Source organism: Arvicola amphibius, chromosome 5 (assembly GCF_903992535.2).
Source record: "Arvicola amphibius chromosome 5, mArvAmp1.2, whole genome shotgun sequence".
In the NCBI taxonomy this organism is placed as follows: Eukaryota; Metazoa; Chordata; class Mammalia; order Rodentia; family Cricetidae; genus Arvicola; species Arvicola amphibius.
Genome location: NC_052051.1, coordinates 136,007,025 through 136,024,963, shown reverse-complemented (window position 1 = coordinate 136,024,963; position 17,939 = coordinate 136,007,025). Strand labels below are relative to the sequence as shown.

Genomic DNA, 17,939 nt, shown 5'->3' with positions numbered 1-17,939 from the left:
TGTGGGTGGTGACACACTTGAAGACCTGGGTTGTAGAAGAAAGCAGGTGGGGAAGAAGGCAAGCCAATAGCATTCCTCTATGGTCGTTGCTTCAGTTCCTGCCACCAGCTTCCTGCCCTGCTTGAGTTCCTGCCTTGTGTACTGTGACCATGATACTGAAGTCCTCTCCCCAAATTGATTTTGGTCATGGTGTTAAAAACAGCAATAGAAAAAAAAAGACACGGCCCTCGAGCTCAGTGATTCGGGTCCCAGCACAGAGACCCTTTCCTAGGAGGAGGGCCCGCGAGCAGGCTCGTCACCTAGTGCGGTGGGAGTGGGGGTTTGAGCAGTCCGGCAGGTGAGTTGGCAGGTGGGGCGCTGCCCCGCCCTCAACCCGGGGAGGCGAGGCCTGGGAACGCCCTCGGCCTCTGGGTGACTCAGGGAGCGCGCGGTAAACAACCTGGCCCCAGAGTGGCAACTGACAAAGGCGGGGGCGCGCTCTGCGCGTGCACAGCAGGCAGCGGAGCCTCCCGGAGCCCAGCGGGTGCGAGTGACACCGGAGGGCAAGCGGCGCGTGCGCGGTGAGTCCAGCCCGGCGACAGGATGCCGCCAGGAGGGCTGCGGGGAAACAGCTGCCGGACAGATGAGGAGCGCGAGGTGGGGGGCAGAGAGGCGGGGTGCGGCCGGATCCCAGGCCCCAAGGTGCTGGGTCTCCAGCCTCTTAAGAGCTCAATCCACCCGATCCAGGTGGCTCCACCGCGCCCCTTTCTGGGTGGGAAACAGGTACAGGAAGGTAAGCTGGGCTAGAGCAAATTACTGTTCTGTATTTATTTATTTTTTTTTTAAAAAAATCTCGTTGCCTGTGTCGAATGTGAGGCGGCTTTTCATAAGAAGCCATTCATTAAGACAAAGGAAAGATTCAAACGACGGTAAGGAATCCAGGGTAAAAACTATACTTTTGAGTAGATCGGCAAGGCCGCGGACGAAAAGATCAGAAATCCGAGATGAACTGAAGGGAGTATTGGCCCGGTAGAGAAGTGCTATCAGAACTGGGTCCAGGAGGCGAACTGAGGCTCCTGAGTGCTGGCCAATTTGAGGTGGAAAAGTGCGCCCCTGGCGCAGGTGCGGACTCTTGGCCCTCTGGGGGTCAGTGATCCCGAGGAATAACTGTCCACTGAACATTCGGGCAGAACTTCTGCAAACAGTTCGTTCCATAGCAGAGAGGGAGCCGGTGCCAGGGTAGGCAACCTTCTGAACTCCTATGTGAACTGGGAAGACCAGTTCGCCTTTTTCCAGGCCCAGTGCCTTGTCCTCCACGTTGTTTTGAGTGGAAAGCCTGGTTGCTTGGCACGCAGTTCGTGCTCAACAGAAGGGCTGATGCTGATAATCCAGTCAAACACGGTTGTGCCAGCTAGGGACGACCTGGAAGGAATTGGACTGTATACAAAGCAAACTAAGATGAAAACTTTAAAACGTATGTACATGGCGGAGTGGTGGAGACCGCGCAACAGGTAAAGCCTGGTAAGCACGAAGGCTTGACATCGGATCCCCGACACACACTTAAAAGCCCCACTCTTCTGGGGGAGTCTGTAACTCCAGCCCAAGGGCTGGAGGCAGGCAGAGATAAAGAGTTCCTTGAGGCTTGCTGGCCAGCCACCCTAACCAAAGAGGTGAGCTTCAGGTTCAGTGGGAGATTGCCAAACAATAAGGTGTAGAAAGACCAAGGAAGATATCGTGCCAGGACCTCTGGCCCCCACTCACATGCACCACCCCAAAGACAAAAATGTACCCATGAAATTAGAATAAAATCAACGATATAGTGACCAGGAAAACCCAGCATGTACCTTGGCGAGAGTACCTTAAATAAGGGTACAGTGCTGTACTCCATTCACTATTTGCTTATTGATTTTTTTACGAGGCAAGGTTTCTCTGTAGGTTTGGAGGCTGTCCTGGAACTTGCTCTGTAGATCAGGCTGGCCTTGAACTCAGATATCCGCCTGCCTCTGCCTCTGCTGGGATTAAAGGCATGCACCACTACTGTCTGGCTCCATTCATTATTTTTTAAATACTTGTATTTATTTTAATTATATATGTGTGTGCCTGTGTGTGGGTATGAGCATGTTAGTGCAGGTAATCTCTCAGGTCAGATGCCTCCTGTCCCCATGGCTACAGGTGGTCAGGAGCTGCATGACACTGCCAAGGGGAATTGAACTCGGGTCCTCTGGAAGAGCGGCAAGCATTCTCAATCACTGAGCCCTCTCTCCAGCCCCTCAGTTCACTATATGACCGAAAGTCAAAACTGAAAATGGAAACCACCAAATGTTCTAACAAGGATGGTTCTTAAGCATTGCTTGCCTCTTTCAAATGGGGCCAGAAACTTATGGTGTGTTTTTAAGTGAGGGAAAGAGGACATGAACTGGGACCTGGCAGCACCATTCTTGTTCAGACACACGGGCTCATTGAATTTCTGCCAGGGCACAGGATTCACCAACAGCTGGCTCGCATCTCCCTTGGCTCAGCGGATTACTGTGGTAAACAGTGCCTCGGTTGATTCTGCTCCAGCTCAAATCAATGGCTTTTTATTTAACTACAGAGGAGGGGGGGTGTGTCCTAGTGCTATTCCCAAAGCAGCATGGCATTTATCAAGCTTGACGAGCCACAGCCTGGCATTTGTTTATTGATGGGCTGAAGAACTTTGAATCTGTGGACCTGGAATTGTGAAGTCATCGTCTGGGCAGACCCACAGGTCTATAAAAAGACCTGTTTTTTAAAAATAATACTGCATGGCCTCCTTTCTCTACCTTTCAGCCTTTCAAGGAGAGCCGGAGAAGGGCAAATAGCTGTTGCTGTTTAATTTGGGTTAAGACACATACCACCTGTCTGCCCATGCATTTACAATGAGAAGGAAGTTTGTGTGTGTTTGTGTGTGCGCGTGCACGCACGCACGCACGCGCACGTGTGCATGCACTGCATGCATATGACATCTTTGCTCTTTCCCACCTCGGTATCCCTGTTTTCTTAACTCACAGGGGTCCTTTTTCTTCGACATGATTATTTTGGTAACTTGTACTATGGTTTTGTTTCACAGTTGTTTCTTTTATTTTTGTTATTTTGTGTATATGGCCTGCAAGTATGTCTGTGTACCACATGCAAAGTAGTGTCCCCAGAAGTCAGAAAAGAGCACCAGATTCCCTAGAACTAGCTTTAAAGCCAGTTTTGAACTGACACATGGGTGCTGGTGATTGAATCCAGGTCCTCTGGAAGAGCGCTCAGTGCTCTCTAAATAGCTGAACTATTGCTCCAGCCCACAGCTGTTTCTAACAGTTTGAATTTTCTCTTTTAAATTAGACCTTTAGACTTCAAGCTTTAGGTCCTCCATAGAGGACAATCTATAGCAAAAGGCTCCTCCTCATCTGATGACAGTGATGTGTCCCCTATTCCTCCCTAAGGCCCACTTACTACATTCCCAGCAGAACAGAATTTCTCAAGAAATGGTCTGTAGAATATTTGCATCAAAAACTCCTGGACGTGTACTAAAATGCTTCAGCCCAGGCCACTGAATCCAAACCTTTTAGGGGAAGTTCTATGCCTAACATATGTGTGTGTTTCTGAAGATTCTCATTCCCTGTGGTTACCTGTGTGCTGCAGGCAGTGGTTAGGTGGTTAGCGTGGAGGACTGTGCCCTCTTGTTTACACTTCTATGATGAGCAAGAGCCTCATTTGTAATTTAAATATTAAGAATTTAAATAGCACAAATTTAAATTATTTTAGTTTTATTTTATAATTTTATAAATTTAATTATTATATAATTTAAATTTAAAGATGTTGTTCAAGAAAATATATGGGTGGCAGTTAAGTGCTTGAGTGGGTACTCACGGTTATCAACCTCAGAGAAATGAGAAAGACTGACCATGTGTCAGTGGTGACCAGGAAGCAGAGTAGATGAGCTCACACTGCTAACGGGGATGTCAACCGGTTTTTTTTGTTTGTTTGTTTGTTGTTTTTTTTTTTTTTTGGTTTTCTTTCAAGATAGGGTTTCCCTGTAGTTTCTAGAGCCTGTCCTGGAACTAGCTTTTGTAGACCAGGCTGGCCTCGAACTCAGAAATCTGCCTGCCTGTGCTGGGATTAAAGGCGTGCGCCACCACCGCCCGGCCGGGGATGTCAACCGGAAGACCACTTTACAAAGCGCTGAACATTTCCATGTAAGTTAAGGAGCCCTACCATGTGACCCAAACCTTCCACTACCAAGTTTAACTCTGTAGTAACAGAGGAAAAAAATTAGGTACCAGGAAACAACCAGTTGTTCATCCAGTATGTTGGTGATCATATTGTACAGACAAGCATATACCCGTAACTCCATAGCAACGTATGTATGTCCATAGCAGAATATTATGCAGCTGTGAAGGGCAGTGAGGTAATACTACATGCTGCTGCTTGGTCAGATCGCAGCATAAGTTTTCTGAGAGAAAGAGACAACCATAGAGAGTACATAACATCTGGTTCCCTTTGTATACAGTTCAAGGGGAATTGCTATTTCTTTTCTGACCTCAGATTCTTCACTATTTTCCAAGAAGAACCAAAGATTTTTCAGAAGGTCATATTAGTCCAACTCTGCAGGCAGCGGTATCCCTAGCAACTGAGTCACGGTTCTTTGTGTTCATCTGTTTCATTCATTCAGTTTATTATCAGAGCAGACAGTAAGAACATGCTAGTGAACAAAAAAAGACACGATCCCCTGACCTGGCGACATTTGTGTTTTGTTGAATGAATCACCATATAATAAAACAAATAAGTTTATTACTCAGGACAGGTGTGATTCTTCAGAAAGGGCATCGGAGTCACGGAAGACTGGTCCATGTTTTTAATATTTATTATTGTGCACGTGCACATTCACATGTATTAAAATGTTTGTTTTGTGCATGCCTCTGTGTGTGTGCTGGGCATCAAACTCAGGGCCTTGTACAGGCTAAGCATAAAACCTACTTCTGAGCATACAGCCCAACCCTCACTCCCCTCTTAAGATTTTTATTAAAAATATATCTATTTTTAAATTTTATTTATGCCGGGCGGTGATGGCGCACGCCTTTAATCCCAGCACTCGGGAGGCAGAGGCAGGCGGATCTCTGTGAGTACGAGACCAGCCTGGTCTATAAGAGCTAGTTCCAGGACAGGCTCCAAAGCTACAGAGAAACCCTGTCTTGAAAAACAAAAAAACAACAAAAAAATTTTATTTATTTTTACTTGTATGAGTGTTTTTCCTGTATGTGTGCCTGTACACCACATGTGTGCTTTGTGCCTGAGGAGAGGTGGCATTTATCTCCTGGGATTAGAGTTACAGACAGCTGTGAGCTGCCCTGTGTGTTCTGGGAATTGAAACCAGTACCCTGGAAGAGCAGCCAGTGCTCTTAACCACTCATCTATCCCTCCAGTCCCTACTAAAGATATTTCTCAAAGGTGAGTCCTAGCTGTCACATTTTAAAGACCATGGCATGCTGCTGCCAGGTGTCCTGTCAGGAGCCTGCCTTGTTTCTCCAAGAGGAAGGTGGAATTTGAACTCAGATGGTCTCTGAAATAGGAAACACTGGAGAGATTAGTGGATATTGGTAAATAGGATAAAAATAAAAAGGTTTTTTTTTTAACCAGTTTTTTCTTTAAGAATTAAAAAATTGATTTCACAATCTCATATGTGCATACAATGTATTTTGATCATATACACACCTAACTCCCCATTCCACTCTCTCTAGACCCCAGACCCCTTTCCTACCTCATGTCTCCCCGTTTTTAATACTCCACGGAGTTCAGTTAGTTCTGCCTGTGTGTGCATAGATTTGTAGCCATACCCCCGGAAATAAAACACCCCTCCCCAGGCCACAATCCTTTAGCTAAGGGTGGAGCCTCATGATCCCCTCCCCAACCCACACTGCAGGGTTGACTGTCTTGCTCTTGGGCAGGTAACCCCCAGCTGTGAGTTTGTGAGTGAGTGTCACTAAGGCACGTCATGTCCGAAAGACACCTTTCACAGCATCCCCCGCCCCCTCCAGCTCTTTCCATCCTTTCTTCTGCCACGTTCCCTGATCTCTGCAAAACATAGGACTCAACAGTTGCTTGTCCTCAGCTGGCATTCACTTTGGTCCACTGTAAAAAGAAGCCTCTCTTGCTAAGGTTGAGAACAACACTAAGGTATGGGTATAAACACAAATATTTAGAAGGCAGTTTGACAACTTGTCTATTCAATAAAACCAAAGTAGTAGGTTCCCCACTAGTGCATATGGCCTTTGATGGGATTACAGTGCCAGGCATTAGTTCCTCCCGGGCAGACCTCAAATGCGATCAAAAATCAGTTGGTTACTCACTCTAACAGCTGTGCCATTATTGTACCGGGGGTACAGCTTGCTTGGCAAGCTTTATCAGTTTTTTTAGTGTGCATGACTGCCTTTCAGTGCATAGTCCCCCAGCTTCCACAATCACATCTTTTGTTTCTTCTTTTTAAGGGTGTCCTGAGAGAATCACAAGATCTCCCTTGCTTGCTGGACTACATAGCCTACAGCATTCCTTTGATCTACTGCTGCTGCTGACTGTCAGGAAGGGAATGAGGACAGTCTGGTATGGCCTGTCTTCTGTGGATTTTATTTTGTTTTGTTTTTAAAACCCTTTTATTAGTCTGTGCTGACTCCCAGTGACCTATTTCCTTCCAAGGGCTAAAAAATCATTTGTTTTAATCAAGTGGCAGAAATCCAATCCAGAGTGCCGTAAGCCAAAGTGGAGGGAGAGAAGAAAAATATGTTAGCTCTTGTGAAAATAAAACCCCAAAAGAATCAATCTCCATTATGACTGGGTTGAGTTGCAGCCTCAGCACTCAGTCTCTGTCAGTCTCTCAGTTCTATTTTTGGGGCAATAGTTGCAATTTCAGGTTATAACTCATAGTTCTTATGACCAGTGATGATGATGATGATGATGATAATTATTTTAGTCATGATTAGCAGTTCTGAATCCATTTAACTGAATTTGATTGGTTGGACCTAGATCAGTCAGCAAGTATTCACAGGTAACTTTTCATCCTCCTGGCCACTGATAATAACTAGCTTTCTAGCTTATTAAAAAATAGCAAATAAACAGCGAGATCTTATTGTGTTCCAGGCACTGTGTTAGACATCTGCTAATGAAATCTTCTAAGATCCCAATAAGGACAGCTAGATGAGCATGCTGGGAAAGCCAGCAAATTGATCACAGAATCAAAATTTCCAACCAGTTGCTGGGCTTGGTGGAACATTGCCTGTAACCCTGATGCTTGGGAGGTGGAAACAGAAGGATCAAGAAGTCAAGGCCAAGAGTGGCTATGTGAGAACTCAAGTCAGTTTGGGCCACATGAGACCCTGACTCAAAAAGTCTAAAAACAAAGCAGAAAACAAAAAACAATTTGAAGTTAGGTTTTCTTGGCTCCAGGCCTGGACTCTGAGCCGTCACAGTCCCCTCTCACACAGTCACTTTTAGGACCAAGAAGACAGAGCAGGAGCAAGAAGTCATATGCCTGTTTGGGAATATCAATATTTTCCCCTTTTATTGAAAATAGATTTTATTTTCTCTCACATAATGTATCTTGATTACAATTTCCCCTCCCTCTACTCCTCCTAGTTCCTCTCCACCTCCCCTCCCATTAGGATCCACCCCCTTCCTGTCTCTCTTTATAAAACAAACAAGCTTCTAAGGAATAATAATAAAATATACTACAATAAAATAAAATATAATAATAAGAAAAAAAACTCTACCAATACATTGGAATAGGATAAAACAAGAAAGCAGAAGGAAGAGAGCTCTTCACACACTCAGGAGTCCCATAAAAACATTAAACTGGAAGCCATAATATATACACAAAGGACCTGTAGAAGAGAGAAGAAAATAATTTGTAAATAAAATAGAACTAAAATAAAAAAATAAATAAAATTTTAAAAAAGAAAAAAGCCTTGGCATTCTGAGACAAGGAACCTCTGAAGATGCTGTTGGGTTTCTCTGTTAGCAGTCTACTGCTGGGCACAGAGCATGAGTCTTAAGATTCCACTTAGCAGTGGGGTTTGAGAAATGGCAGGTAAAGGCCCTGGCTTCGCAAGCCCGGTGGCCTCAGTTTGATCCCCGGAACCCACTCAGAAGCTGGAACAGCACTCATTGGGAATGCCGGCACTTCTGTGGTAGATGGAAGGGTGGAGACGGGACTCTCTGGAAAGTCAAAGGTCAGCTAGCCTGGTGTACGAGGCCTAGCATCAAACAACAAAGACCCTGTCTGAAATGAGGTGGACAGCAAGGACTGACAGCCAGGGCTGTCCTCTGACCTCTCTACCTGAGTGTGCCTGTATGCAAACACAGACAGACAGACACATACCCACATGGATACACTTAGTAGTCATAATAGGGACAGAGTTTAGGAGGTGATTAGTATAGTTTTTCCAGTCTCAGACTCTTCTGAGTTTGAGAGCTGGAAGCTCTGTGTATAGGGCTGTATCTCCTGATGCTGTAGGGATCTCATCAACCAGGCCCGTTAGCCAGGGTCCCCCCAACCCGGCCACTGTCGTCTCCACAGTGCCCTCTCCCCTTATTCCTCAACAGGGTCTTTTACTGTCATGGCTCCTGACCTTCACCTTGGACAACCTTCCATGAACCATCCCCAAATCTCAGACTGTAGGTCTCATGCTTTTTCTTTTTTCTTGGAAACTGAACTCAGGTCATTAGGCTTAATGGCAAGTACCTTGCCCTCCCTCCCTCTGCTTGTCTAATGGCTATATCTTGTTTGAACACTGTGAAATACTCAAGTCAGGAAATGGGCATTTTCGTAATACATGTATATGAAGCCTTGTTACCTTATTTTCTCTAAGTCCTGCTCCCTCTGCATCTGGCTGGCAGCTCCCGTGTCTCCTGGTGACTCCTCCCCCTTTCTTCCCAGTCTCTCATAAGTACGAAAGTATTTCACGGTAGTGATAAATCAATGTCGTTTTGTTTTGGTTTTTGGTTTTTCAAGACAGTGTTCCTCTGTGTAACAGCCTTGGCTGTCCTGGAACTCTCTGTAGTCCAGGCTGACTTCAAACTCAGAGATCTGCCTGCCTCTGCCTCCTGAGTGCTGGGATTAAAGGTGTGCACCACCACCGCATGATTTGATGTCTCATCTTTTATTTATTTATTTATTTATTTATTTATTTATTTATTTATTATGTATACAACAGACCCCATTATGGATGGTTGTAAGCCACCATGTGGTTGCTGGGAATTGAACTCAGGACCTTTGGAAGAACAGGCAATGCTTTTAACCTCTGAGCCATCTCTCCAGTTCCCGTTGATGTCTCATCTTAAAAGAAACTGAAACGTTATTTTTTAGGGTATTGTACGCAGGAGGAGTTGGAGCCATGAGGAAAAGGCAGATTAAGGGTAATTGTCGTGGAATGTTCTAGATCTTGGCTCTATCAATGTCAGCAGATCAGTAGTTGTACTGTATATAGTTTTGCAACTGATCATGTGAGACATTGCATAAAGGGCCCATGTAACTTCTCTTTGTGTTTCTTTTTATAATTTAAAAATTACGTTTATTTATTGTGTGCATGTGGAGGTCAGAGGATGTCTTGTAAGAGCTGGTTCCCTTCTTTCGTGATGTGTATCCTGGGACTAGAACTTTCATCTTCAGACTTGGCAACAAAAGCCTTTACCACTGAGCACCTCACTGGCCTCTGCTTCTTATTGCTATGTATGAATTTGAGCTACATATCCAGCTCATAAGTTGTCATTATTAATTTACAGAAAAATTGAAGAAAATCTCATTCCAGTTAATTTTCGGTTTGCAGCAAGCTTATAAAAAATGTAACTTGGGCTGACAAGTTGGCTCAGTGGGTAAAAGGCATTTTTGTCCCCAGACCTCACAACTTCCACGCTTTCCCTCTGAAGGTTTGCTATTTGAGTCCTCTGAAATAAACTGCCAATAGATCAACAGGAGAAGATCACCACAGGTGTATTTGGTCATAGTTTTAGTTCGATATGGAGGCTCCAGACTGGGAAGCTATCTGACTTTGATCCACATGTCGAGATATGACTGGAAAGAACGAGGCGTGAGCCAGTGAGAACATACCGAAGGGAGGCCCCAGGAGGCCTGTTCGGGGACTGGCACTTTGTGCACAATATTTCTTCCTCCAGAGATGGGACAAGATTCTTTTGTCTTTTCTGCACAAAAATTGATATAAAAATTTTTTGGTTTTATTGGTTTCTTAGTTTTCTATGAATTGTCTGTGTAAATGCCCCCAATTAAAGACCATATTCTATACTACTTTAGTAACTCTGTTCTCAAGATATTTTTGAACCTTCTCTAGCCCTGACTCTCTTCCATTTGCCTGGAGCCAGCTGTCAATTCTAGTATCCCCTCCCCTTCCCTGAGGATTCCTCTGACTCCTCTCCAGCATGTCTATCAATATTCTTCATCTTTCTCATTCTTGACTTATTTCTTTGGTGGGTGAATGTTTCCCCCCTGACTCATCATTTCACAGAAGGACCTTGTTTTCTGGTAAGTTCCCGGCTGGCTGAGATTGGCTTCTGATCATTTCCTTGTCCCTCTCCACTGTGGGCCACAATGGCACCAGCTCCCTCTCACCCCACTCTGATTCCGTTCCCTGGAGATTTTGCTCATGCTTTTGTAAGCCCAACCCTGCAGTTAAAGTCACATCCGTTTTGGCACCTCTAAGTGTTTGGTAGTAGAAAGATTTTTTTAGGTCTTTTTGTTCATATGACTTCCCTATCTATATAGTTTTAAAAATCTAGGAGTTTCAGAGACTAACCAGAGAGGATCGGGAATGTGCTTAGAAAGGAGGAATCCTGACGGCTGGAGGCTGGGAGGGGCACAGCAGGTGCAGAGCACAGGGGTGTAGAGACAATCCCCCCCCCCCCAGTCTAGCTGGAGGGGAGAATGAGGTTGAGCCGGAGGGAGCTATGAATGCGTGGGTGTCAGGGAATGAGCCAGGATCACAGCTTGCTTCAGGAAGTTTAACCCGGAAGCACATCCTGGACAAATGTGAACGGGTGGCAGCACTGGAGAGAGGTCTTTGTTCAGAAAGATGGTCCTAGAACTTTTGGAAATCACCTAGCAAAGCTGGGCATGGTGGCACACGCCTTTTATCCTAACATTTGGGGGGCAGAGGCAGGCGGATCTCTTGAGTTTGAGGCCGTCCTGATATTCATAGTGTGTTCTAGGACAACCAGAACTACACAGAGAGACCCTGTCTTGAAAAACCAGAAAAAGAAAGAAAATCACCTGGCCATAAGCTCTGTGTTGTAATCGAGGTGGGAGCCAGGAACTATGAGGAGATAAGGGGAGAGGACTTAGCTGATCAAAAAAAAAAAAAAAAATCTACATCAACAGCTACGCCACCCCTGGGCATTCACCATAATACTCCTAGTCCACACCGCCCACAGATATGCGCGTGTTTACTCCAGTGCTTTTCACGGTAGCTAAGTTGGAAACAAGCTACATGTCCACCAACCAAGGGATGGCAGGGCTTAGATACAGGAGGCTTTCTTTTAGCCCTAAAGAAGAATGGAATTGTGTCACCTGTAAGAAAACAGATGCACCTGGGGCTATCATGTTCTGTGGGTCTCAGTTCCATATAGGTACAAAAGGGAGGACATGAAAGGGAAGGGTTGAATGAGGAGGAACTGGGCTCAGAATACACGTATCGATCTACATGGGGATGGTCTTGTGATCCCAGCATAATACATGTAGTATCTGCCTCCCGAGTGCTGGGATTAAAGGCTGCACCACCATTGCCCTGCCCATAATATATTTTCAAGATGAATGAATGAATAAATTATTCTGGGTCAAACTGGGTCGGGGGAATAAAGGAAATGTCAGGAAAGCACGTTGTCTGAGGCCAATGAATTTCAAATATCAGTGGTGACCCGGGCTGTTTGTCCTCTCATATTTAGAGACACTGACCACAAATGCCACCAGTTTATTGACTGTTTAATAAACAGTTGGCTCTGTTTGCAGCTAATGATGTTCCAGATGACTGGATGAGTAATCTTCAAGCTAGGGACAGCGTTTTCCAGGCGACGTCATGAGGAGACCTACCTTACAAGTGGATGTTTTGCTTTGTTTTTCCCAGAACCTGTGGACATGGCTGATATCGGGGCAGATGAGCTCTCCTCCAGGTCAGGGAGTCCTGAGCCGGAGGGCAGGAGCTCTGAGGACCGGTCACTGCTCCATCAGAGGCTGGCCATCAGAGAGCTCATTGACACAGAGGTCTCCTACTTGCACATGCTCCGACTCTGTGCCTCTGACATCAGGAACCGTCTGCACCAGGTACTGATGCAGACCCGACCACTTATCTTTCTAGGAGCAGGTGCGGGCTGCCTCTAAGATTGCTCCTTACTCCTGGGCTGGCTTGTTGGAAAGGACCCTTGGTGGATAGGAGCCTGACAAGTCTGGATATAAGCCCCAGGGCTTTACTGGCACGCAACCTTCAGCAAGACCTTGAATGACTCAGATGTGTCCAACTTGTAGCCTATTGGCTATTTGAGGATAGCTGTGAACCTAGCCAACATAAAATAGTAAAATTACTTAAAACAGTATAAAAATATCATTGTATTCTTTTGTAATTAAATTTTATAGGATTTATTTTTATGCGTAAGAGTGTTTGCTATGTTCGTGTATTCCCTGTGTGTGCCTGGTGCCCAAGGAAGCCAGAAAGGATGTGGGATCCCCAGGAGCCAGAGTTACAGACAGTTGGGAGCCACCATGTGGGTGCTAGGAACCTGGGTCCTCTTCAAGAACAGAAAATGCAGAATTAAATGAGCTATCAGCTAGGCAAAAAAGGAGCAGGAGCCAGGCCATAAAACCTTCAAGTCCACCTCCAATAACCTATTTCTTCCGGTAAGGTAAACCTCCTAAAGGTAATATAGACTTTTCAAATAATGCTCCCAGCTGGGGAGGAAGTGTTTAAACTCATGAGCCGGGAACATTCCACATTCAAATCACAACACTAACCTCTGCCTCCCTACAATCCTCCCTCCCCTCACTCCATTCCCAGCACCACCAGCTTTCCTCCTGAGCTGGACTTGATGTCTCCTTTCATTATAGACAAACGAGGAGGCCTGACTTATAAGATTCCCAAATCTTTCCAAACATTGCCTTGGGCAAGTCAGTCTTCCCAAGAACAGTAAGACCCCAGATTACGCGAGTGCTCAGGACTGTTCCCCACCCAGTCTTTGCCCACAGCGATTTTGTTGCTTCCAGCTGCCACCTGGAGATCTGGATGTCCTGTTCTCGAACATTGATGACATCATCCAAGTGAGCAGCAGATTCCTTCACGGGCTGCAGGAGACAGCCTGCAGGGAAGAGGAACAGGCTAACCTGATTGGTAAGCAAAAGACCTGGTGCTCACTGCCTTGCTTTCCCTGGGCTCTGCTCTTAGCTTGTGCTTCCACCAGAACTGGCTCCAAAGCCTCAGGGAAAAGCAGTGAAGGGGGAGTCGGGGCAAATCAGAGGCAGCAGGGCCCTGTAGGGTGTCTGATCCTCAAAGCCTACTTTCCTCTTCCTCAAGATTAAGCTTTTAACACATGAATTTGGGAAGATGTGTTGAAACCACAGTGCCTCCTAGTTTAGTCTCAACATGGTACTGATTTATTTATTTATTTATTTATTTATTTATTTATTTATTTATGGTTTTTTGAGACAGGGCTTCTCTGTGAAACAGTCCTGGCTATTCTGGAATGTGGTATGTAGACCACCAGGCTGGTTTTGAACTCACAGAGATCCACCTGCTTCTGCTTCCTGAGTACTGGGATTAAAGGCATGCACCACCCACCACCCAACTTACTTTTTTTTATAAGGATGAATATTTTGCCTGCATGCATGTCTGTGCACCACTTATGTGCCTGGTGCCTGCAGGGAGCCAGAAGGCATCGAAACTCCTGGAACTGAAGTTACAGAGGGTTGTGAGCCCCCATGTGGGTGCCGAGAATTTAACCCAGTTCTCTAGAAGTAGTGAGTACTCTTGATTGCTGAACCATCTCTTTAATCCCTAATTTTTCTTAATTAATAGATTTTATTTTTATTTTTTAAATATTTATTTTTATTTCATGTGCATGTGTCTATATGGGGGTGTCAGATCCCCTGGAACTGGAGTTACAGACAGTTGTGAGCTGCCATGTGGGTGCTGCGTATTGAACCTGGGTTCTACTGGAAGAACAGCCAGGTGCTCTTAACCACTGAGCCATCTCCCCAGCAACCAATAGATTTTATTTTTTAGAACACTGTTAAGCTTATAGAAAAAACAACCACGGTGCCAAGAATCAGAATTATCCCAAACGTTATTACTTATATAAGTATATTATAATTTATTTTTATTTTATGTAAATCTGTGTTTTGCCTGCATGTATGTCTTTGTGAAAGTGTTGGGTCCCTGAAACTGGAGTTACAAACAGGTGTGAGCTGCCATGTGGATGCTGGGAATTGAACTTGGGTCCTCTGGAAAAGCAACCATTGTTCTTAACCACTGAGCCAACTCTCCAGCCCCCCTAACCTTAATTTTGATAAAGTCATCTTCTCAGTCTCTTATCCTTAGAGTACCACTCCTATTCCTTTATTCTTCCCACCCATTCCACCTGCTCCCTATACGTAACTGGTTTCATATTTAAAGACACAAAACACTTTAGGCTATGACCCTGGGTCTATTTCATCTTCTCTGTGCCAGTCCAGCTTTATTGTAGCCGCTACTGAATGAGACTTAGGTGAAACCCCAGCTCTAACCTCTCCCATGGCTTCCTACCACCACTGGAATACAAAACTGAGTGCCTGCCACCCCACTTACTGTGATGCCCCATGCAGCTTGGCTTTAGTGTCCGTCTGTTTCCCTCCCTTTGTGCCTGGCCCACTCTGCTCCAGACATACCAGGGTCCATGGCTGTCCTCGGGCCAGGGTCACCCTTGCCATTGCCATCCACAAGCTTGGGAGCTGCCCCTCCGCTGGTGTCTGGGGCTGGCTACTTCTGCTCTCTGGCAGATGGTCACATTATCTGTGCAAGCCTTCTTCAGATAGACACCCTCCTCCACCACCACCACCCACTCTTTGATGTTTATTCGCTTTTACTTTGACCCCTGGAATATATAATCATCTTGTGGTTTCTGTAAGAGATGGTTTTCCATGACACCCCTGCCCCCTCAAGTAAGTCCCTAGTATAAAATGACATAGTATTAACGTAAGCCTTCTGAAGCTCTATATACTTGAAATCATCTCTAGACCAGTCACGACATTTAGCACCGTGTAGGTGACATACAGAAGGTTGTTATATCGTATTATTCAGGGAATGATGACGTCAAGAAAAAAAGTCCTCACGTGTTCAATACAGACAGTCTTTTTCTTTAAAGAAATGTTTGATGCAATTTACCTGTAGGACAGAAGAATTTTTTTTTTTAATGATGAAAATAGCTTTTTAACTAGAAAGGGCATGGAAATGTTTTATTAATTTGTGAGGCTGTTCAACCTGCCAGTCATCAGGAAATGAATGTTGAAACTACAACAGGCCAAAGCAATTGTTAAGATGCCTCAACATTCAGGAGGCACAGGCAAAACGCATCTAAGGTTGGCAGAAGTATTCAGGGTCATTTAAAAAATTGTTGGAAGTTCTGTCCTAATTCAAAGCCAAAATTTTAAATGAAACCCAGTTTTTAAAAATGAAACTCAAGTCAAGCAGCTAATTCTATTCACTTATTTTGTTTTTATCTATGTGTGTGTATGTGTGTCTCTCTGTGTGTATGTCACATGTGCTCAGGTACCCCCAGAGTCCAGGAGAGGGACTGGAGAGTCTCTGGTGCTGGGGTTGCAGGTGGTTGTGAGCCACCCAGTATGGGTGCTGGGATCCTAGCTCAGGCCCTCCAAAAGAATGACAAGCGCTATAAATTACTAAGCCATTTCTCTAGCCCTCTCAAGCAGAAAAGTCAGGCACTCTAACCCACTGCAATCCAAAGGCACACTAATTTGGTACACATGGGAGGGACAGTAGAAAAATAGCACAAGTATTTGTTTTCCAGAACGAAATTCTGTCTAAGAGCAGAAGGCTTTGTTCAAACGGTGAGGAGACCCACACACAGCGCCAGTGGCACAATTGTCTCTAATCTGAGCCCAAGTGTGGCAGGCAGTGTTCACTGGAGTTGTGTGGCACGCTGATTCCAGCAGGGCCACATAGAAATGTTGTGTGTTCAAAACCAAGGCTGCGGTGATGGTTCATGATGCAACACAGGTGCGTGTGTCCAGAAACACCTCAGATTCAGTACGGTTCTGCTTTAGAATTAATCTCAGGTCGCCCTGTGTCGGGAAACTTTTCACTCTTCCCAAACATTTCCAGACCCCACTTTCGGGTCTGCAGGCAGCCCCATCTGGGGTCGTAATCTACTGTTTAAGAACCTGGACTCAGCCTGGAGGTGCTGGTGGCCCACACCTGCAATCCCAACACTAAAGCAGAGGTAGAAGGATCTCTGAGTTTGAGGCCAGCCTGGTCTACAGAGTGAGTTCCTGGATAGTCAGAGCTGTTCCACAGAAAAACCCTGTCTCTAAAATCAAAAACAAAAGAAGACTCTGGACTGTTACTCATCCACGCAGCAACTTTATGAAGCATGAAAAATAGCCACAGGAAGGCTAGGTAGCTTGTACTAGTGACAGGCTGGTAGCCTCCCCACCGAGCAGGCCCCGCCTCCCCACTCCAAGCCAGGGACTTGCGCTCTTGCCCCTGGTAACTCTTGCTGCTTGTTCGCCATCAGGTAACTTATTCCTAGAATTCCAAGAGGAGTTTGAACACATCTATAAAGTCTACTGTGCCAACTATGACCAAGCCCTGCAGCTGGTCAAGGCGTACCGGAAGGAGCCGGAGCTGCAGAAGGCCATCCAGGGCATCATCGAAGCAGCAGTGTGAGTAACATGTCCAGGGACGGTTCAAGTCTTGATTCTGCTCGGGCTGCTTCGGGCCTGTGCCAGCAGCCAGGCCTCTATCAGTCAGGAAGGCCTTACTGCCAAGCAGTGTTCACACAGTCTCAAACACGGTTCCATGTCTCCCGTGTCCCTGTGCATTTCCTGTCAGTTTGGATAGTACTGTTTTTTTTTTTTTTTTTTGGTTTTTTCGAGACAGGGTTTCCCTGTAGTTTCTAGAGCCTGTCCTTGATCTAGCTATTGTAGACCAGGGTGGCCTTGAACTCAGAGATCTGCCTGCCTCTGCCTCCCAAGTGCTGGGATTAAAGGCGTGCGCCACCGCCGCCCGGCTGGATAGTACTGTTTTAAATGTACAAGTAGTTACCAATATATAATCTTATTTTCTGTCCTTTCTTCTCCTTTTTTTGGGGGGGGGGGTCTTTCAAGACAGAATTTCTTTCTCTGTGTAGCTCTGACTGTGCTGGAACTTGCTCCGTAGACCAGGTTGGCCCCAAACTCAGAGATTCTCCTGCCTCTGCCTCCCAAGTGCTGGGATTAAAGATGCACATCACCATGACTGGTTAAACTTCTAAACAGAAGCCAGAACATCTATCCCTTTCCTGGAGATTGACTCTCAGCATACTCTTCCACCAGGTGGTTGTGCCAATTTGTTTGACCCGTGTTTGAGGGTAGACATTGGTTTGTTTCCATTCATTCTCTCAATATTATAAGTAGGGCTATAGAATTCTTTGCAGGATCTGCAGTCATCTTACTGTGCCACAAAGTACACTTTTCAGAAGTGGAATGGATAGATCAGAGGAGATATGTATGGAGAATTTCGTTAGTTAAAACCTCCCCTACAAAGGCAGGTCCATTTAGATTCCTGTCAGTAGCAGGTGCCTGTCTCCCACAGCCTTTCCAGAGCAGCGTGCCACCAAACTTTAGGATGCTTGTGTTGGGTTAGGTCAGGATGAGGTCTTTGGCTTTTCTTTTCCTTTTATCTTATGGCAAGTTGGCCATTTCTTTGGACATTTAAGAG

At 45.5% G+C, this 17,939-nt stretch overlaps 1 protein-coding gene across 4 annotated transcripts in view; it reads left to right on the top strand.

The window, feature by feature from the left end:
- The first annotated feature begins 421 nt into the window (after positions 1-421).
- The window catches only part of Arhgef37 (Rho guanine nucleotide exchange factor 37), a 40,130-nt gene continuing 22,612 nt past the window's right edge, over positions 422-17,939 (top strand). The window contains exons 1-5 of one of the 4 annotated variants that reach the window (XM_038330781.1): positions 422-560; positions 6,471-6,582; positions 12,105-12,301; positions 13,235-13,358; positions 16,756-16,903. In XM_038330781.1, coding sequence (XP_038186709.1) covers positions 12,116-12,301; positions 13,235-13,358; positions 16,756-16,903 — 458 coding nt within the window. In that variant the 5' untranslated portion in view covers positions 422-560; positions 6,471-6,582; positions 12,105-12,115. The other 3 variants (XM_038330780.1, XM_038330782.1, XM_038330779.1) reach the window with 3 other exon arrangements.